Source organism: Lytechinus variegatus, chromosome 16, assembly GCF_018143015.1.
Source record: "Lytechinus variegatus isolate NC3 chromosome 16, Lvar_3.0, whole genome shotgun sequence".
Taxonomy (NCBI): Eukaryota; Metazoa; Echinodermata; class Echinoidea; order Temnopleuroida; family Toxopneustidae; genus Lytechinus; species Lytechinus variegatus.
Genome location: NC_054755.1, coordinates 266,383 through 289,448, shown reverse-complemented (window position 1 = coordinate 289,448; position 23,066 = coordinate 266,383). Strand labels below are relative to the sequence as shown.

Genomic DNA, 23,066 nt, shown 5'->3' with positions numbered 1-23,066 from the left:
ATTTTAAGGACGGTGCCATTAAACGGATATGTATGTTACTGACCAATAATGCGAGCGCGAAGCGCTAGCTGAATTTTTGTATATGTTGACCCCAAACAGGGATATTGTAAGTACTATTTTTCTTTAAGGAATCCATTAAGAGTATTAATATCTCACCATAGTCATCTAGTGCGAGTGCCAAGTGCTTGCTGATTTGTTAGAATTACATCTGAACACATGAAGCACTTTATGTAGTCAAATATTGCGTGCGCGAAGCACAAGCTGAAAAAGTAGGAAATTCAGACCTGAAGAGGGACATTTTAAGGCTTGTTTTAGGAATTAGGGAAGAATATACATATGTCACTAACCAAATGATGCGAGCGCGAAGCGCGAGCTGAAAATCTTTGTATTCAGATCAGAAAAGGGACATTTTAAGGACGAACTTTATGAATTCATGGAGAGCAGACATATCTCACCAATCCACTAATGCGAACGTAAGCATGGACAGGAAATCTTTTATATTAAGACCTAAAAATGGGGCCATCACTTTAAGTAGTCATGAAAAAGAAGCATACTATTGTGCATAAAACAATAATAACTCGAAGTGCGAGGAAATATATTTGGTGTATATTGACTTGAAAACGGGTGGTTTTAGTACAACAGCATTATATATCTCGTTAAAAAGAGAATGCGAGCACCAGGGACAATGAAGACATAGGCCCTGGGCAAATTATGTTTCATAAAATTTTTGAAAGATGTTTCTTATGTAATATAACATAACATAAGTATAATATAATATGATATAACATTGTAATGAACATTAAATTCTTCTTTTCCCAATGCCCCCTGTAGTTACGCCACTGAATGCATGATATAGTTTGATCTGTATAATTATGTTGAATAATGTATTTAATGTTTCACATGCGGTTGCTCGCATGTGACGTCACGAAATGAAAACTTCAATAATTGATAACCATGATCTATACTAATACTTTGATGGATTTTCACCAAACCTTTTGTAAAGGCGAAACTCGCCTTTTTTTTATCTAATTTAACATGACTTTGACCCCCTTTAATTACACAGCTTTGTGCTATTCCATGGAAATATGAAGTACCAGTTGTTTAAATTTTGCAGGTACCAGCATGCCTGAGTCTTTTTAAATTCAAACAACGTGGTAAACGCACTTCTTGCAGATTCGAAGAAGCTATATGCCGCGATATCGCAACTGACGCGTTTTGCCTCAGTTTTGATCAAAAGTGTAACAAAAGGCCCCTTTACATCATTTTAGTCGAAATTAACAGGAATCAGCTGGAATGAAAAAAAAATGGGAAAAATAAGTGGGGGGGGGTCGAATTCACAAATCTAGATTGCAACTACGATAAATTGACAAGTCGACCCATTTATTCATGCTACGGGTAAAATAAGCGCACTTGAGTAAGATTGAAAATTGGTGCTACATTTAAAAATTCTGACAGCATTCTAATGTTCGTGCAACAATACGAATGTTTTGGTCATGTTCGAAATTTCGAGGTGTATTCGAAGGGGAAGGAACTTATTTTGGACGCATTTTGGACTGAGAGCTGAAGGGGGGGGGGGAGGCTTGACAACTTGCTCACCAATTATTCCGACCGATTCTGCTTGATTCCGACCCAGTGCCACATGACCTTTATGAAGATCACTGTCTTGTTCCAAAATGACTGTATAAGCTTGTTCCCCTGCCCTAAGTTAATCAAGACTGCCATTGGTTTTAAATTGGTGTATAATTTGACAAATCATTAAAAACTTTCAAACAGGCAGATATGAAAAGAAATACACAATAATTGGTTTCAGATCGCATAATAGTACGCTGAATTAAATTGTTTTCCAAGAGGAGAAACAACCAAGCATGGAGAATTGTTTTTCAGTGCGAGTAATAGAGAGCGACAAGCGAGTATAATATGGATAGATTTTATTCATATATATACATCATTTTAAACATTACATTATATTCATATTAGTATAATCATTTTATATATATATATATATATATACATGAATGGAGCATCTTAAGCTCTAAGAGCTTGAAAATGATGTTCCATTGAGAAAAAAGAATACAAAGATACATAATTATACATTGGCTAAAATAATATATTCAATGATGCGAACATCAACAAAGAGTAAAAAGAAGAGCAAGAGAGATAGAGTGAGGGGTGAAATATGTATAATAAATCTTTGGAATTATGGTCCGTGACAGACGATGTAGGTATGATAAAACATTGCCCAGATAGGAACAGAATCGGAACCAAAGAACCTTTATTATTATCCTCCTCATGTTTATCACAATCACTATCATCATCATCATCATCATCATCATCATCATCATCATCATCATCATCATCATCACCACCACCACCAACATCATCATCCTCATCATCATCTTCACCATCATCATCATCATGATCATGATCATGATCATCATCATCATGATCATCATCATGATCATCATCATCATCAGTATCATCACCATCATCCTTATCATTATCATCATCATCATCTACATCACCATCATCATCACCATAATCATTTCCGAGTGTCTTCCAAGGATGATATAAACTAGTGGTTAAGCCTTAGGCGGCGTTGTTGATTAAAAGTCATAAAGTCGTGAAATCATAAAAAAAATTGTGCCGTTGAATTTTCTATTACAATGTATACCCTCATTCTTACGTGTCCTCATTCTCTTTTAAAGACTATTAAACTTTTATTTCATTACCCTACCCACGCTGTCACCTCCTTTCATTTATTCATTTATATTTTGTGCATGGTAATGAAGACCTTGATAGATCAATAAATTCCTGGACACTGTTTAACAAATTAAATTTCAAACATTAGTCATATAGATGTGCTTCAATGCTACACAAATTAATTCTAATCTAAGCTCAAACTTTTATAAGAGAGCGAAAAGATTTTTTAAAGAGATTTTAGTCAATATCAATACAATAAGTAAAAGTAGTAACGCACATCAATTTTCAATGAAAACAATCACACATGAGTCTGTCTTTGATAACTTTGTATAATATGCTAAGTAAACATATGATATTAGTAACTTATCAATTGGAATAAATGAAGTACAATTTGGGGCCTGTTCAAAGCCAGGGTTACACCAAAACCGAATACTCCCGAATAAATTCGAACCGATTCTGCCCGAATATGGCCTGATTCGGATGGATTCGGATCCTATTCGGGGAGTTCCCCGAATCAGAGACGAATAGTTTCGGAATAGGTCCCGAATGAAATTTGTCATGTCCATATTAGGGAGTATTTTGGATGGTCTTGGATGGGCTGGTTTTGAACATTTTTAAATCCCTCCACGAATGTTCTGGAATCACTCCCGTATTTTCTTGCATCGTTGGGGAGGGAGAACAGAATATTCCCGAATCCTCCCGAATATACGTGTACTTTGATTCGGGGAGTTCCGCAAATAAGATACAAATAGGTTCTAGAATCCACAGAACCTATCCGAGTCAGGCCATATTCTGGCAGAATCGATCCGAATTTATTCTAGAGAATTCGGTTTTGATGTAACCCTGGCTTGGACTTATGACAGTGTAACTTTGCCATTATTACAATTACCATGGTAACAGGGTTCAGCAGCCAATCAAAAGGTTTTACTAGTTACATTAATGTCAAAGTTCTCATAGATGCGACAAAATGGGGCCCTGGGCGATATTAAAGGAAATTTGAAACATAATTATTTTGATGTAGAAAACCCAACAATACAATATGAGCCAACGATACCTCAACTTTTCGTCACATAAATGTGTTTATGTGTGGGGGTGGTTAACTTTCTTACTTTTCAGAATTCTAATGCCCATGTTTTCTCTGAAAGTTTTCAATGAAACTTGATAAAATTTTCACTTTCATTATTTAAAAAAAAAGTATTGACTGTCGATTTGATATTCCCATGTAAATTAATTGGTTCGTGTTTCCTCTTTCATCACAGCGGAAGAATTCGGCCTGATAACGACGCAGCAACCGGAAGTGGATTTTAAGTGCACCGGAAGTGATATCCACTTCAACATTGAACACCTTTGCGATGGAAGAGCTCACTGTCCCCAAGAAGACGATGAATTTTTATGCGGTAAGATTTTTCTTTATATTGCTTCACAAAAATGTTCATAAATGTTCCAATGTTTTACTTTCAGTATGCACTTAACGAGTCACACAAATGTAATTCTCACAAGTTTGTTATTTTTTTTTTTAAAGTTTTAAATTGAAACTACACCCTGATATATTTCTCTGAGCTTTCTCTTATTCTCTTATGAACTTAAAAGTAGAAGTCAATTTGTGCAGTGTCATGAGAGTTGTGTATGGCTTGATTTTGCCCGACCTTCATATTTTAAAAATCTCTGACAACAGCTTATTGCGACCATTTTCAATACCGTAGCTTTACATTCACTTGACTATTATAATTATTTTCTATATTTTTATTCTCTATTTTTTACAAAATGAAGGAAGTCTGTAATACGAATGAAATGGAGTTAATGTGGCGTAGGAAGACTCTTAATAGAGTAAATAGACACTCATAATCATGATGCTATACCTCTCCCGTGGTAAATAGGTCATTTCAAGGAGTTTAAAAAGCGCATTAAGTTGGTGTTGCATGGCGGAACTATATTGCATTATTCCCCTGAAATCAGGAAGAAAAGGTTTTCGAATCTTTATGCTAAATGTATTTCGTGCCTTCACAAACTAAGAATCAGTATTTCAATTGCGAATGAATATTGATTTAGATTCATAGTCCAATAAATGCATCAATTTCTGAAAAGTTACTTTATGTGTCGATATCCCTTATTTGATATGATTGCCATTGGTATGATTGGAGTTATTATTTGAATGTTCCTCAACTCAACTTGGAATTTGCTTCTACGCACCTATTGAAAGACAGTATGCATTGATATTTCCGAAAATTCGATTATTTTGAAATCTTGGGAAATAGTTACGCGTCCGCAATTTGTTGTCAAAATCGTGTTCAATATTTATTTTCGAAAATACTATATCATATTTTATTTTTTTTATCCTAAAGGTCAAATCATATACCATGTCTACCAGAAATAGCAGTGCGTCATATGTAATTCAATATCAAAATCTTTTATTAATTATTTTTGTTTTCGCACGACACTAACATAATTATCCTACAATATCATCTGAGCACGGCAACCAATGCAGTGAGGATAATCGTGATATTGTAGTTTTCTTTGGAAGGGATAAGAAAGCTGAATAATATGATTCCAATCTTATCCAAAACAAGGCAGTCTTCCTATGAAACCGATCTTTCATAATTAGTTGATATTGCCACCTCACTCTCAGTTCATCGCTTTCCATTTTTCATCAGTTTCCAGGGACTTCATCAATTAAGATTGAACGAGAAGTCCTGTCAGTTTACCCGTAGGGAAAGCTTCTAAAAAAAATTATAAAATGTGTAAATCGTCACAACGTGCGTAAAACAATCGATAATAATGATATAATGAAACGTTCTTGTATAGCGCAAAATACATAAGCAAAGTTGCATGTCTCTAAGCGCTTTTTACAAAAGGAGTGGAGAGGAGGGGAGTGGAGAGCACCGGGTTCTTACATTAATTATTGTTTACAAAATCGATATCTCGGGATGTCCACTAGAAAATCATCATAACGGACATCAATGGAGTAACGGACTCGACAGTTTGGAGAAATGAACTCTTGAATGAACCGAACTCAGAATACGATGAGGATAGGCAGGGGTGGCGGAACGTATTTTCGTGGGGGGGGGGCAAACCCCACAAAACGACTCTTTTATTTCAAACTTGGCATTTTGGTGCAAACGGATATATTCATCATAAGATTATCATCTGCCTGAAGTAGTTGTGGGTTTGTAGTAATTAAGTTAAGCAGAGCCTTTTTGAAGTGATTTCTTATTGATGAGATATATATTTACTTTTTATTTAGGTTTTTTTTTTCTGCGAGCAGCGAGCGTAGCCAGCGAGCGATTTGAAAAACTTGAAAATCTGAAGTTGTGAAACTCGCTTTTGGGTCAATCATGGCGCTAATTACTGTAAAAGGGTATTCTTGTGAGATCGCGAATCGTAAGCTCATTCTTTTTGACATTTCATGCAATAAGACATGAAAATTAAACATTCCGAGCAGTTTTTGTTATAATGTAAGAGATGTATATCTTACTTTAACACGAGCGCGAAGCGCGCCCTGGAAAAAGGGAACCTGTTAAGGAGTGCATTTATGGACTCATAAATAGGATACATTTTGATGACAAGCATTACAAAGAGGGGATTATGGGGGTCGTTGAACAAAACAACACATTAGTTGTCTTTGAAAAAAAAGAAGATTAACATAGCAACAAAATCATTGCAAATATAAAGACAATGTCGTCACTTGCAAATAAATGTACTATGTACAACTTTGTAAGGAAGCTGGCACCTGCCAAAGTACATCTGAATAGCATCACCGTGAAATATAGGTCGGTCTTGTAATAATCATTTCATTGACACGAATGGACCGTGTGTGATATGGCATGTAATATCAAAGTATATTGAATTCATTGTTTCTGAATGACGTCACACTTGGGCCTTAAAACATTCAAATGGGTGAATCTATAGTCAGTACACCAAGACGTGGGGTTGTCGTGGGGGGTTCTATGGCATTTGGTCAGGCGAAATTTGCTTTGATGATAAACCTCGATATTATTCTTGTTTTCATCATTTTCACCGTCATGCTTGTTTGCTCTCTTATCTGTCTGTAGTGACCTTTTGACAAACCTGTTGAGCATGCCGAGCAGTATCGATCCGACACTGGATACTCATTGTTGAAGAAAATCAATCAATCACATAGGAAATTGTTTTAATGGATATGGTGAAAGGAATTATTAATGGCTTTTCAATAAGTTCGTGTTCGTGAGGGAGGGATACATTATATTCGTGCAAATTATGAGAAAAAGTCCATTTTATCTGTCGAATCACAAATGAAAAATATCACAACATCGGTACCGCTTGCACGTTTCTAATTTGCATGTGAGGTTGTCGCTTAATTTAGATTATACAATCTGTTTTAAAACATCAGCGTTTTTAACATAACGCATGTCAGTTTCATTACATTTTCCGGAGAATAAACAGAGATTAATTTAGCTTTCCAAGTAACCAATGACGCAATGAGCCCTAAATTGAGTGGGCAAAACTTGGCGTATGTCGGAAAATTTCTAAAAAGTTGCGAGCGAGGGAACGAAGCGAAAGAGCATTTTATTTTCTTATAACGAAATTTTAATTCTGTGGTAGATTTTGACATGCATGATATTAAAAAATTATATCATAATAATCAATCTCCCCCTATATTCTGTCCTTTTATTTGTTTCCATTTTTTCTTGGCCGTTGAACTTCTGGGGACGATAGGCGTCAACCCCCCTTCATTTGTACGCCAATGCAAACAACCGAGATACAAGAAAGTTAATATTCGAGGATTCGTTGTATTTTCCCTCATTAAGGAACTTAGCAGCTGTTACAATTTTAACAGATTTTATAAGCTTTCGACATACTTTATTTGGGGTTTAATGATGAGTAGGCTTATAGCTTCTTCTTTGTCAAAGTTTTATCATGACTTCAGTTCAACTAAAGCCCCTATAACGTGTTTCAAATTTTTAAACACGACGTCAGAATGATAGAATATGTGTTTATGCAGTTCCTCAAACCAGACAAGAACAGTTTGTCACACGAACTACTTATCTTTTCCTATACACTCTTTAAACCTATATATGAATGAGTTTATAAGGAAAGGCGACCTACACATTGTCAAATATATCTAACCTTGATAATTTCTGACAAGTCGTGTTCGACGAGAACGTGATTTCTGATATATAGAGAATAATATTCTCTTGTGAAAAATATGGATAAAAAAGTCATGACGAATTAGATTTTTTTTCTTCAAATATTCAAAAAGCACCAGCTCCATTAAATGAAATTTAAGCATGCAAACTGTTAAGTAACTGATCGATTCGAAGGAAATTTCTTAAAGTCGGTAATTCTAAGAAAATGTCCTCGTTCTTTCATTATTTCCAGAATTTTGAGTTGAATTCGTGTATTTTTATGAATAAGTTCCAGGGATGGGCATCACTTACTTGGCAGCCGTTCCTCGATTTCTTCCTTATGTTTTTGTTTGTTTTCTGACACTATAGTTATAAAACATTTCAAAATGTGAATGAAGAATTTCCCCATTAGGACACAATAACAATCTAAGTAAATCTTGTATTAAATGCCTAAGCCTTTGACCATGTTGATAATGGAAATTTGGTTAAAATGCATAGAGAACATAAGGAGAGAAATGTCCTTGAACAGCAACGTGTCGTAATAAGACTGCTTTGTGTGCTTGTCAGTTAAATGGAGCCTTTTGTAGGAATAACAATGAAAATAAAAGTGCCATCAATAATACTAGCCTTGTGACATATAGAATGAAAGAGTATACAATAAATTTGCTTATGCGTTGTGGCCCAGTGGATAAGTCTTCTGACTTTGAAACAGAGGGTCGTGGGTTCGAATCCCAGCCATGGCGTAATTTCCTTCAGCAAGAAATTTATCCACATTGTGCTGCACTCGACCCAGGTGAGGTGAATGGGTACCCGGCAGGATTAATTCCTTGAATGCATGAGCGCTGAGAGGCAGCTCGAGCTAAAGCCAGGGTAATAATAATAATAACGCGCCTCGGAATAGTATTTTCTAGATAGATGGCGCTATATAAATGCCTATTATTATTATTATCATTATGAGAACTAACGCACTAATCTGTATCTAAGCGTTAACATAAACTGATTGAATAAAAACACAATCAGTTGAGGAGTCTATTTGAAGAATTCGAGTGTGTGTTATATGTCTGCAAATAATTGCTAAAATTTTGATTATTATTATAGTTATTATTTTCATTATCATAATTATTATCATTATTACTAATGTTATCATTTTTATAATACTAATAATTAATATTATTAATATTGCTGTTATCATTATCATCACTATCGTCGTCATCATCATCATCATCATTATTATCTTTCTTACTATATTTCAGGTGATTTCGACGCCAAAGGATGTAAAACGTCGGAGGAGATGCGCTGCTCCAACACGTCAAGTACGTGCGTTAAGTTTACAGCCGTCTGTGACGGAATCAGAGATTGCGCAGATGGGAGCGACGAAATATATTGTGGTGAGTTGATTGATTGTATCACCACAATCGTGTTGTCGTGTCGGGAAATCGCGCATACATCCGTAATTTGGATATTCCGAAGGTTCGTAAGTCCGAAAACGAAATGAGGTTCGTAATTCCGAAGGTTCGTTAGTCCGAAAACGTTATGATTAACGAACCTTATTTCGTTTTCGGATTATCGAACCTTCGGAATAACGCCACAAATATTCGGATCAACGAACCCTTTTACGTTTTCGGATCAACGAACATCGAGGTATAGGCAATTTGCGTGTTTCGGAATTACGAACCTTCGGAATTACGAAGTGTAACCGGGAAATCGCTTTCATAGGCCTATTAATACCTGACCATTTGGGAAAAGGACCCCTCAAATTCCCGAAAAGTCGAGCTCAGTTTACCCGATCATTCGATAATTTTGCTATAATTTTCCCAAACATCGGGTAAACTGGACCAGACCCTTTTGATAAATGAGGGTGTTCTGTCCTCAAATGGTATAGGGTTTCGCGATAATTAGACCCGACCCGACAGCCCGATGAGATGACACAAGCCGTTGTGATTGAGTTTATTTTACTTTCCTTCGCTGAGCAATAATGAAGATGAATCATGATACATTTAAATGGATGGATAAATCAATCAACAGAGTTAACGAAGTGAATTGAGAATAAATTGAGAAAGTGATTTTTAAGGGATGATGAATGAGGAAGAACGTGATGGGTGGGGAGGAAGAGTCAGTGGAAGATAAGCCAAAATTACGATGAGATTTTTGTTGAATTCTCTTAAACTGATGATGATGCTATCAGCGTTGACTCAAAGTTTGTGATATGTGAATTATAAGGGAAATAAGATAGGAATACACCCAATATCACAGGAAAGAAATAATTCTTTCAATAATTATGGAAGATCATTTTCATACCACATAAATTACATAGACGTAATGGATGTGACCTTCTGGATGGGATGAGATGATTGGTAAATGAATATAGCGATGAATCTAATCAATTACTGGCTTAAATAGCAGGGAAATTAATTTAAAAATCGCTTGAAGCAATCAAGATAATATTCAGATATGAATCAATAAATACTTGATGATTTCCCTCAGTTTTATCTCTCTCTCACTCTCTGTGTTATATGATGCATATGTGATTATTAATGCAGGGGCGGGACCAGTGTATTTTGACTGAGGGGGTAGGGACTTATAAGTGACGTCATTCTTATCTAAAAATTAAATAACAAGGGTAAGAGAGTTAAAAAAGTAAACCAAAATATCTCTTTTTAGTACTTTTCTCTACCTATTCTTCCTTTTCCCTCTTTGCTGTTTTCTACTTGAATAAAAAATTTGCCCCCTGCATTTAGGATGCATTTACATTATCTCCCTCGTTCGGTTTCTTTATTATAGAGACATCAGTTTGTGGGAGTACTTGCTCGTTTTGTTCTAAACTCGGTGCATCATGTGACGTTGGCGGATCAATCAGCAGCTTCGGATCTTTAAAACTCCCTTCTACTATACGATATTTGTAAGATAAGGCTATCATTCACATTTGTTGATATTCATATAATGTATTCTTCTTTTAGGTTATATTAAGGCCTCTCTATTCTTCGTGATTTTATCTTCATAATGATCCATGGTTAGCGCCTTGAATTATTTTCATATAAGAAATAGCGCAGAAAAACCCCAACATGGATATAGCGTGGAGAAGATTTAAGGTTCACCATGTGTAATATGAGGAAGGGAAAGGAAAATACAGGAGGAAAAATTGAAATAGAAAGACGAGAAAGGATGCAAAAGAGGAAATTAGAGGTATTCTTTTCTTGAAAGTGAGTGAAGTCCTGAAAAGGACTGTATGGTTTGAGTATAGGTTGAAGTGAAGAGAGGTTACTCGACGCAGGTTCTTTTGCATTCTTTCTCGTCTTTCCATTTCAATCTTTCTGCCTATATTTCCTTCCCCTTCTTCATATTATTACGCATGGCGAACCGTAAACCATCTCCACATTATGAACTCCACCATGTAATCCTACAAAGATCAACATGAATATAGTTGTCAAAAGAAATAAAAAAATTGTGGGCATCATCATTATTTGATAGTAAATATGGCCAACTGTCTCAGTTTAATTCACTCTTAATCTTTTTTTGTGTGGAGAGGTGGCACATAGAGAACAAAGTGTAATAGCTCATTAGCTCAAGTTAAATCTTAATGTACCCGTAACGCCGTGAGATCAGATAAATTACATTAGCATTTAGTTATTTGGCAAATTTAATACTTTTGCTAACTGACAAGCCAAATAGAGCGAACAAGAATGTGTGGGCTGGCGGGCAATCTAACAAAAAGCACTTTATTTGAGGAACGTGATCCTAATTGCAACGGGCAAAAAGGGCATCAAATTTGGTCAGATGGATAAAATCTGTGAAAGGGGCAAAGTGGTCGGACTTGTTAATGTTCGCTTTAAAAATGTTGAACGTCAATAATATATCTCCGTATTTGGAAATGGATAATCTTTGATCAACACACGATTGCGACATAGAAATTCGAATTTTCGCTCCATTTTCGTGCTGATCTCAAAACGACAGAGAACTAATTTTCTTACAGGTTATTTGTTGTATAATTACTCCCTTTTACGGCAAATAAAAAAAAATCGGTAATTTCGATGAATTGTCTATTTTTTCTAGGGACTTAAAAATATTCTGGCTATTTTTTGTTCTTGTCGTTTTGAAGTTTGCCATGACGAATAACGAACTACTAAGTAGTATTAATATCGTTCTGACATGTATACTCTAACATCTTTAGTTTGGGTGATGTTCTTAATAAAGGGGAATGCCCCCTCCCCCTCTGAAAATTCAAATGTTTTACAGCAACCATTGGGATAATGTCGTCTCATGCCATCATAGGCATGTGACTAAATCTCGAAGTCGCACCGTATCTTGAGCATCAGTACATTTTCATTATTTTAATTTATTTAAACCTCTTCTTACAGGAAACTTACAAATTTCTCTGACTTCCACAACGGTTTACCAATCAACCAAGCAGATTATCCTCTACTAACGACATTGTAAGTATTCAATTAGTTTAAAGTAATTATTGACCATGCCGAGACCTGCGAATTATTTTCTATGAGGGGGTACTGGTGTATGAAATAAATATCAAAAAAAAATGAGAAGCAAAAAAAAAAAAGATGGAAAATAAAAAATAGAAAAAAGGGGGGGGGGTCTTCACTCCCGATTGAAGGCGATTTTAATCAAGAAAATTTGGACGACCACCCCCCTTCCAGATATGATATACGCTCTATCATACATTAAGAATTCCGACTTTGGGTGTTGCAGCACCCCCCCCCCCCGTTTCATAGGGCCATGCGGCTGCTCTAAATTATTGAAGGCACTTTGCTTGATTACTCCGATTATAGTAACTGCCTCTATAAAAAGAAAAGGAAAATCATTAAAACATGGAGTTGCTACCCCAGAGGAACAGGTGATAAAGACATCAGCTTTTTAATTTGTTTACAATGGTTTGAGCAGACAAGGCCATCGAGAAATGGAAAATGGAATTAAGATAATATTTTTAATCTAATGGAGTTCAGAAATCTTTCTATTGAAAATGCAATAATAGCTACTATCCGTACCTGGTCTAATTAAAAAGCTCTAGAAAAATATTTCTTAAAGGAATATAATGGCATACTATTTAATTACTTTCACTAATGCAGCGAAACATTGTGTAGTCTTCTATTGCTTGCTTAAAAAAACGTGATAAAACGAGAGTCATTATTAATCAGTCACCAGTGATGGCGCCGGTTGTGAGGTGAGGGGCAAAAAATGATCCAAGGGTGATTTCGATTATTTAATGAATATTGGTATCGCATAGTTACTCGATCAAGCACTCTTCCATTTACACTTTCTTTTCTTTCTCTTCTGCTCACTCCTCTTTACTTTTTCACTTTTTTCTCCTCTTCTCTTTCTTAAAAAATCTCTTGTAAGATATATAGGGTGACTCTTGTACCTGCATCAATACTCTATATAGCTGTACGTACTGGAGAACAAAGATCGACCTCATTTCATCATCTTTTTGTCAATAAAAAACAATTGATTATGATTCAACATAAAGAACATAAACCATTGTGAAGCACGTTATAAAATAAAGAGAAATTTGTCCATTAAATATTTAAAAAAATGAAACAATTACCAACATAAAACGAGAAGTTTTTATGGTATAGAATGATGTATTCGACTGATAGAAATGTTCTGAATTTTTAGATTAAAGAGTGCATATAAACCTTTTTTTTCAAACAGAATATTGACTATAGTGAAAGTGACCGTCGCCTAATTGATGTTTGAACGATTGATTGCATTTCCCATGCAGTCGTGCGCATTTTACAAAGGGAGGAGAGAGGTGCACGGTGGGGTCGAGTTTCATTAGTATCTTTCGAGATCTTGATGGTTTTTTTTTTATTTTTTTTATTTTTATCTTTTACTTATCTTACCAAAAATGTTTTCCTTTTATTCAGAGGGATTTAGGCAATAGGCTCTCACGGCTTCAGATCACAGTAAAGCCATTGAATTAGCTTCCATAAAATAAAAAATAACGAATTGATTTTCCAAAAAAAGGCAAAACTTATATAATTATATACAGTTCTATAACCGGAATAAAAGCGGAATCGGCTCTGAATCTTAATAGATAATCGCATAACTGGGATTACGACTCTTCAAAGAAAACGCTGACTCCCATGGAATAATCAGATTATATTGGGTAGCATGTGAAAGTGTAATGGTTGTATATAGTCGACTTTCGGGGTTCGAATCCCGCTGTTGCACTTATCTCCTTGAGCATGTTGAGCAAGACATTTGTTCTACAAAGGCCCTAATAATGCTAATATGTCTGTTATTGTATATACATGTCTATTTGATATTATGTGTCCATTTTGTTTTTTAAACATATTTCCAACGATTCCAAAAGGCCGTTTGGTTTCGTACTCTTTGATATGAATTAGCAAAGAATATAGCAAATTCTTCTAACAATATATTATTAGTCAAGATTTATAATGAAAACAGATTGGAAATGAAGGACGCTGCCATGAAACCAGAGCTTGTAGAGTGCAGCCCAAGCCTGGTGCAGCCTCTTAAAAAACACCCTTAAGGAATAGACCTATAGACCCAAAACTCAAGTACAACAAGATGACGGATTTTGCATAAAGCCAGTTAATTTTGTATTTTTTTAAAGATACAAAGATGTTAGTATTTAGGTGCTCTCTGAATCGGTCAGTTACGCTTCGTGGCGATTGGATGACCGACCATGCACCTTGACCATTGTGGTTGCCTGTTTCAGAAATGGTGGCTTTCAAAGATGTTATGTCACACAGTCACACCGAACATAATTGACACTAGATCGATCGAAGCTATTACGTTACTCCCAATGTCATATACTCAATCGGTTTGGAATCAGTTTCATTGGTATATCTGAAGTATGATGCGCATTTCTGATTGGCTGAAAGCTATTTTAGGTTTGAAATTTTGAGTTATGTTTGATTGCATCTCTTCTTGGAACGAACCCCTGGAATTATTTATATACACAGATCAGTTGTTCTTCGGTCGCAAGTCTTTTACGACCGTTTTACGGCAGTGCTGCGGCAGTACTACGGGTCTAGAACGCTCAAGATGATCATAACTGTATGACACTAGTGGGAGAGCATCCTCTTACATTTTCCATCTCATATATTCTTAGATTCATAGGATGGTGGATGTATCGATGATTTATATTGATTTAATATCACTATCTCTCTCCACAGAATCCTATCTGGGAATGGTATCACTCTATCCGCCATTAGACAAAACTTGTTTGAAAACATGACGTCGCTACATACATTGTGAGTATATCTAGACAATATTTATGCTTCAAATAAGTTGCCGGTCTTTTTATTTATATTCCTCAGATTAATTGACTTGATTTACTAATAATAGGCCTAATGATAGACTGTGCCGTGGTGTAGTAGTTTTGACTCTATATTGTAATCTGAGAGTTGTGGGTTCGAATCTGTGGAAGGGTGGGCCCGTCAAAAACACGGAATTGTGTCAAGTAGGCCTAGTTATCGAAATACTACATGATCTAAATCAATTTACTGTGCAACGATTAAATTTCATGACGTTAATTGATTAATTAATTAATTAATGTCGTTACGAACGCCATGCATCAAATCGAGTTGATACATGTCATTGTGTTATTAGTCATGTCGTAGTTTGAATTTCTTCATGTGTCAAATAATTACGGCAGTGGAGTATATTCCGAATTAAAGTCTTTACTCCAAATTGATTAAGGTCGCGACGTTGAATCATCCAATGAGATCGGTCATAACATTGCTCTAATCCCACTCTGACTTATCAACTCCTCTAGCTTTGTGTTTAATTGTTTTGAAAAAAAAACAAAGACCCCCGCCCCACTAGTCTGCAGGCACAGACCCTCATTGGAACTTTGATCAACAAGTGTGCCTCCACGCAAAGACTAGCACATACAAAACTTGCTGTTCAGTACACAAGGCATGAGTAGGCTGCACATTCAGACCCTTATTTCGAGTGAAGGGTTTGCCCAGCAGACTACCGCCCCACCTCCGTTGAATAATTCATTATGAAAATGTTTGCTTATACAGCAAAGTAACAAATGGATTATGATGGTGAATTCCATTCAAGGGTTCCCAATCCACAGCAATAAACAACTACAATAGAATGACGTTACTCCGGTCATCCGAATAGCATTAATTGTTAAAAAACAAAACAATTATAGTTGCATTAACGGCCAAAGTGACAACCAAGTGCCCATAATGGCGCACTTGAATTAATTCAAAGTGACGAAAGCGACGGAATTTCCATTTATCTTAATTAATACTAGTACATAAGCGGAACAAGCGTTGTCCATTTACTCGCTTTGTTCAGTATTTTATATTCTGTGTGACAATGCGATGACCACTAAAGTGCGTTTCTATTCGAAGCCACACCTAGTAAATATTGAATACAAAGTGTCCACGGGGCAAAAGTGCATGCTTTAAGTAATATCTCAATATCGAAATAAGTTATAGGCCTAAAATGGGCTTTAGTCAAGTTATACATATTGACTAGAAATTTAAAAACGGAAGAAATATAAAACAGAGGGCAAGATATATCGCTTATACGTCCTCCGAAAAAGCCATCTATTTAAAAGTGATTTTATGTATGAGTAGATAAGAGGTAAATATATCATATTTACAATCGTAAAGAAAAATTGCGTTAAATACATTGACATAATAAAAATTGATTTAATTGATACTAGTTTGGAACGATTTTGGAATGTTGCAATACTTATTCACTACCAAGAAAGGAATTATTAAAACTAATGTTGGTACTGGACATACGAAACAGTAGTCGATCTTTTTTTTTTATCAACAATGGTTGGGCATAATTCTCTTCGAAATGCAGATAATGCCATGGTGACGCTATACAGAACCAACCCTCCCCCGTTTCAATCTTTTTTAAAAACTTTATAATTGACCAAGATAACTTTAATTTTCCAAAAGTTGAGTGGCCCGCTGTGGCACAAGAAAACTTGCACTGTAAATGTCATCTCTGTCACCTTTCTAATAAATCTTCTAATAAAATACGGATGATTCCACCATTATCTTAGTCTAACACACGATAAAAATCGAATTCAATGTAGTTCGGTTTATTTCTCATAATTGTTCGTTGAAAAACTACATGGGAGTATTTTTTCAAAGAGCCCAACTCATTTAGGTGTGTTAAAAATGATTACCCATCCCCCTTCCAACACACCTCCATCGAAGAAATTCACATCACGTTGGGATCAACCGCTGTTTTATATATATATATATTTATAGACATTACCTCTTTTATATAGGCCTAGTTATTATATAGGCCTAGTTATAACAGGTTACATTGATATTTGGTATCTGATAAGTGTTCTTCCAGCGAGGTTATATTACCACTTCAGACTGATAGCTTACACCGTGTTCGCTACCCTCTAATTTTCGCACCGACTTTTTAAGTAGGTGTTCACCTATAGCTTGCCTTGTAAACCTGACAATAATTTGATCAAAATTTCCGCGATGAAATCTAAGTAGACCCGTAAGTGTATGTTTTTTGTTTTATGGGTAGATGAGGTGTGTGTATGGGGGTATAAACCCAGATAATTTCGACACAATGATATTCCATTCCTTTTTTGTGGTTTCCATAATTTACATTCACGATTTAGGCATGTTCTTCCTATTACAGGACGTGGTCAGAGATGGGCGCAGCTGTAACCAGAAACGTAATTGGTTCTAAAAAAGAACCGCGAACGAGCGAAAAATTTGACCCTTTTAAAATAAATGAATAAAGTTATAAATTTGTGATAGATTTCGACCTAATCTTAACAATTCAGTATAATATTTTCACCTTTCCCTTTCCATTTTGGCTCAAATACTACGCACTCTAAGAGGATTATGTTAGAATAAGCAATATACAGTGCGTCCCAAAAAAAACTATACACTTTTGAAATGGCTGCCAAATAAAAAATGTAGCACTTTGGGGGAAAAGACTTATAGATATGGAAAGCCAATAAAGTCAACTTTTAAATGACACCAAAAAGTTGGAAAATTATTCATGCTTGAGCGAGCACTGCCCACTGAAACAGAGGGTATGCAAATTAGGGTGGGCTGGAATTAGCCTTCCAATTTCTTTCAGATTTTTTGTTTGTTACTTGCAAAGTTGAAGGTTATTTGGTGAATTAAAGATCAGATATGTGATCAGTTTGTTGTTTGTGAAAATTTCATACTTTATTAAATTGAAATTTAATGCATGAGTGATCATGAATTGCAATTTTTAGTGCAGTTTTATCATGTGGATCATGTGGATCTCAACAATGTGTTCATGACAGTCAGGAGAAGAGGGGGTAATATGACTTAGGTAGGTGAAGTAAGTTGATGGGCTAAAGGTCAACAGAACATTTAGCAACCCCTCCCTCCATCTCTACCCCCTCCCCCCACTTCTCTCCTCCTGAAAGACTAAGCTTGGCTAGGCTGGGCAGGAATTAGCCATACAGTTTTTTGAGAGGTTAGTCCTTTGGAACTTACAAAGCTAAGGGTGTTCTGCTATTCATGAGTGAGATAAGTTTTGGTTTTAATAGGCAAATTTCATGAATTACTAAATTGAAATGTACTGCATGAGCGAACAGGAATTGTAATTTTAGTGTAGCATATTCATCTTGTGGACATCAGAAGTGTGTTCATGAGAGTCAGAGTAATGTGATGGTACATGTGTTACAAGCAAGAGGGCGAGGTATGCTAAGACTTGGTTAAAAGGGCATTCCTCTTCTTTTTGTCCTTTTACAAATTAAAAGTCATAGGTACCCTCCCCTCTTCATCTCCATTTTCCAGCCCCCCCCCCTCTCTCTCTCTCTCTCTGTCTCATCTCCTGGATTGTAGCCTTTTCAAAACTTAACTGCCAAGTGACCGGTGGCTGATGGTCAGTTTGAATGATTACCAAAAAAATTTAATGATTATGATGATTAATGAAATAGTTTATTGGAAAAAAATGAATGTTTTATTGATCACATTGCACATTGAATGAGTTGATTTACTGATAAATTGTTGATTGAATGATAGGAAAAAGTTGATGCCCTAATTCAGAATTAATCATTAAACCAACATTCTGCTCTGGACTTCACGCGTACATGAGAATAGCCATCAGTCTCTCAACAAGAGGGGAGGGTGGGAAAGAGGGGGGGGGGGGGGGGGCAGGGGCTGAATATTCTGTTGACCCTTATTTCATCAACCTACTTCTCCCACTTAAGCCCTATCTCACGATTCTCACCCCCTATTCTCCCGACTGGCCGACTCCCATGAACACATTGCTGAGATCCCCATGATAAAGTTGAAATGCTGCCCCAAAAGCGATCCAAATGATAAAGTTGAAATGCTGCTCCAAAAGTTTAATTTGTGTTCACTCATGCATAAAAGTTCAATTTAATGACTTAAAAAATTTGCTTAAGTTATCAAAACTGATCAAGGTTGATCATTAATTTATCACAACGCCCTTAACTTTGCAAGTTCGAAATGATTTGCCTCTCAACAACTGAAATAAATTGGAAGGCTAATTCCAGCCCACCCTAATTTTCATACCCTTTGTTTCAGTGGGCAGTGCTCGCTCAAGCATTAATAGTTTTCCAACTTTTTGGTGTCATTTGAAAGTTGACTTCATTGGCTTTCCATATATGTGAGTCTTTTTCCCCAAAGTGCTAGATTTTTTATTTGGCGGCCATTTCAAAAGTGTATAGTTTTTTTTGGGACGCGCTGTAGAAGTAAATATGCTACATGTTTCAGAGCAAAATAAAAATGCCATCAAGGCTAGTACTGGTTATTCTAGTGGTGATTATTAACATTAAAAAGCCTTCAGTTCTAAACGGATCTTCACGAGTTGAAAAATGTCTGCTTATGCCTTTTTTCAAAGCAGAATATATACAGATCTTGACTAGAAACTTTAAGCATTTAATATTCTTGTTTCTTTTTTTAATAGCTAAACCCGTTCATTTTCTTAGAATAATCTTAAATTCAGTGATGAAGCAAAGGCTTTTTAGAAAATAACCTTTTCCAAAATTAGATTTGCTATCGGCAGAAAAGTTGTTACATGGCATTCGTCATAAAGATTCAGGTTTATGTTGTAATCAATGAAATCTTTATATTATTTTCAAGGAATTAGAATAACTGTTTACTTCGTTTTGATTTCAAGAAGGAATGGAAAATACTGTTTGTTTTTCTTATAGTGCCCTAAGTTGGGATGCTAAATAATCAACTACAATTTTAAAGGATTGGTTAAATATCGGGTTTAGCATCTAGCATTCAGTTTAACCGTTTAGATTTGATAATCTGTCGTTAAATACACGTCTGACAAAAGATTAATAGTTGAAAGTATATCGTTGGTTAGGATCTATTGTGCACTCAAAAAATTTGAAAGGTTGGAGGAGTGACAACCTTTTCCAAATGTTACATCCAACCTTGTATAAAGCTGAATCCAACATTTCAAGTGTTGGGTAGAACCATTTAAAGTGGTTAAATGCAGCATAGAAAATGTTGTCACTCCTCCAACCTTTCAAAATGTTGATTAAACATTCGAATTTTTAGAGTGTGGTTGAGTTTTATCATTAATTTTGGTGGGACATATATTTGCCAGTACGTTGTTGACTAATCCTATAAAGAGCGCATTTCTGAATTCAATAATTTCCACATTTTCACTATATTTTGGCGTGTACGCTGATATAGCTGAATGCCCCCCTTGGATAACGAAAATCAACAAATAAAGCGCAAAATGATACCTATTATAATGTATGCTCTGATTTTGTTTACTGGCCTAATGACTTGTGAAGAGAGAGGGTAGATGAATACCAATTTTCTAAAACACACACACAAACAAAATCTTGTGTAACCTTGGGTGGGTGAAGGATTTTAAAGAAGGGGGGAGGGGGGTTGCAGATATCAAGTATTGAAAAGAATTGTTAACTTAAAACATGATTCCTGTGTTTTATCATTATCTTATCAAGTATGCCTATTTTGTAACGGAGAATAAAAAAACCCCATATTGTCCCCTAACCTGACAAGCAATCTAAAGAAAGATAAAAAAGAGAAAGGGGGTCGGATTATCGATTATGTACGGCACCAATATCTATGTGCAAGAAGTTTAAATTTTGAAATAAATAAATTTAGTTGGCAGGATATTCTTTTCGGGAAGCAGGAGAAAAGTAAAGGTAAATATCAATTAATTAATCATGTCTTGATTTTAGTTAAATATCTTATTTACAAAAACCGAGAATTAAAAAAAAAACCCTTCTTTGATTGAAATAAAAAATAGTATTAGGGGGATCAAAGAGAAGAAAAGAAATTAGCAACAAAGAGGGGGACTCTTACAATCCATTTCTCTAAATGGGAAAACTTAAATATTAGACCATGTATTGGAGCCCAGAGCCAGTTTTCCACCGGATAGGGTATGGGGGTGTTTAAGGGAGGGTCGGGGGGGGGGGGTAAGGACCAGGGCTGAGTTTGTGTTTGAATTTATTTGGGTGAAGAGGCCGAGGTGATGGGTAAAAAAAGATATATGCTGATGGCTTCAATTCGTTTAGGTTTCATTAATGATTTATTTATTTATTTATTTTTGTATTTGGAAATTTCTCATGTTTTTTATTTGACACTGAAAAAAAATCAATATGTTGGAATTTTCTGTAGAAGTTTCTTCTTGATGCATATAATTATCATCAATGTTATTTATAATTATGTATTGGAAGATGTCTGACATTGTGTTTTATTGTAACATTCATGAAAATATTATGTTTCAAAGTTCTATTTGTTATATATATTTTATTTTGTATATGAATTGAACATGTTGAAGTTGTCAATAAAAACTACTCAATAAAAAAAAAACCTGTCATAAGTATAGGGCAAATTTTGTAATTCATTAAATGGAAGGGGCATATCACCCTCCCCCCTCCGATCAGCGCGTTGCGTATAACAGTTTACAGTTTGTCTGTATTCATTGATGGCCTTGAAAATGATGATGATTTGTATTGTATACGATATAGGAATGATTAAAGATAATTGACATGTAGCGAAGAATGCTGATGAATGCAATAATTGCAGTACAAACGAAACGGTCTGGTACATTAATTATTAGCCTTGCTGTTTGTCAATAGCCTTGCGGGTTTTTAATTTCAATACATTGCATATTGAAAACGGGTAGAGACAGTATTTATCATCAGGCTGACAGGCTCTGAATGTTTCTGACGTAGAAAAAAGGTCAAAAAATGGTATGAATGACTTGATTATTTTGTGATAATAGTTTTGTGGTATGGCCATCACCACCCACACCACCCGGATTGCTGTGTTTATTACTTTACATGCCAAGTGACTCAATTATGTGGATTATGATTTGTCCCACAGGTGACCCCCTTTTGAATATGCGAGTCAAATTATGAATCAAGTGAATCAATTTATTTGTCTTTATGGCATTTTTTTTATAAGACACGACCTAAATAGTTTGTGATGCACATAGGTGTGTCATTGTGAAAGTGTGTCATGTCACACATAAGTATGTCAAAGGACACACTTATTGTGTGCCATTTCACTTTATTTACACACTACATGCAAATGAGCTAATCTGGAACCGTTCCTTGAAGAGTTACAACTGTTTTAACTTTGCCATGATGGCAACTACCATGGAAACCTTGATTCTGATTGGCTGCTGAGGCATGTTACCATGGTAGCTGCCATAATGGCAAAGTTACAACAGTTGTAAGTCCTTTGTGAAACGGGCCACATGTCCCTAATCGCACTCCTATCAGAGTGAGACGAGGGATCGCCAGTCATCTTGGAGTGGGAATGACATCGTTTGAGAGTGCATTACAGCTCCTTCTGGCGTGAACAGTGTATATTTTTAGACATTATCGCTCCAGATTGGAGCTATAATGCACTCTTAAAATATGTAAATCGCACTCCAAAAACGACTGGTCCCTCGTCTGAGAGGAATATGATTAGGAAGCAGATTAGATTTTTTGCGTCATTTGAGTCTCACTTGTTTTACAGGGGGAAGAGTTTTATTGCAATCTTCATTTCATTAATGATATTGCAATAATTTATTGCATTATCGTTGCTGTTGCACTGTTAACGAAAATTGGATTGATTAAAACTGCATGTCGTCTTTTTTTCAACCTGTATATTGGTTTGCATTATACAGTATATAAACCTGACTTCCCTTTTCTTCTTCATTTGGACAGGAAATTAACATTAAATCATTCAAACAAGATAAAACATTAATATCTAACTTCTTACGTTAATTGTTTAAAAATCGAACATTGCTCTTTAGAATGTGAAAATACTTGTTCTAAATGTTAAA

At 35.6% G+C, this 23,066-nt stretch overlaps 1 protein-coding gene across 2 annotated transcripts in view; it reads left to right on the top strand.

Moving 5' to 3' along the window:
- The window catches only part of LOC121429598 (G-protein coupled receptor GRL101-like), a 42,927-nt gene that overhangs the window by 7,853 nt on the left and 12,008 nt on the right, over positions 1-23,066 (top strand). For both annotated transcript variants that reach the window (XM_041626708.1, XM_041626707.1), the window contains exons 2-6: positions 3,960-4,097; positions 9,056-9,190; positions 10,584-10,701; positions 12,158-12,232; positions 14,957-15,034. In XM_041626708.1, the coding sequence (XP_041482642.1) occupies positions 3,960-4,097; positions 9,056-9,190; positions 10,584-10,701; positions 12,158-12,232; positions 14,957-15,034 (544 nt within the window). The remainder of the gene's footprint in view (positions 1-3,959; positions 4,098-9,055; positions 9,191-10,583; positions 10,702-12,157; positions 12,233-14,956; positions 15,035-23,066) is intronic.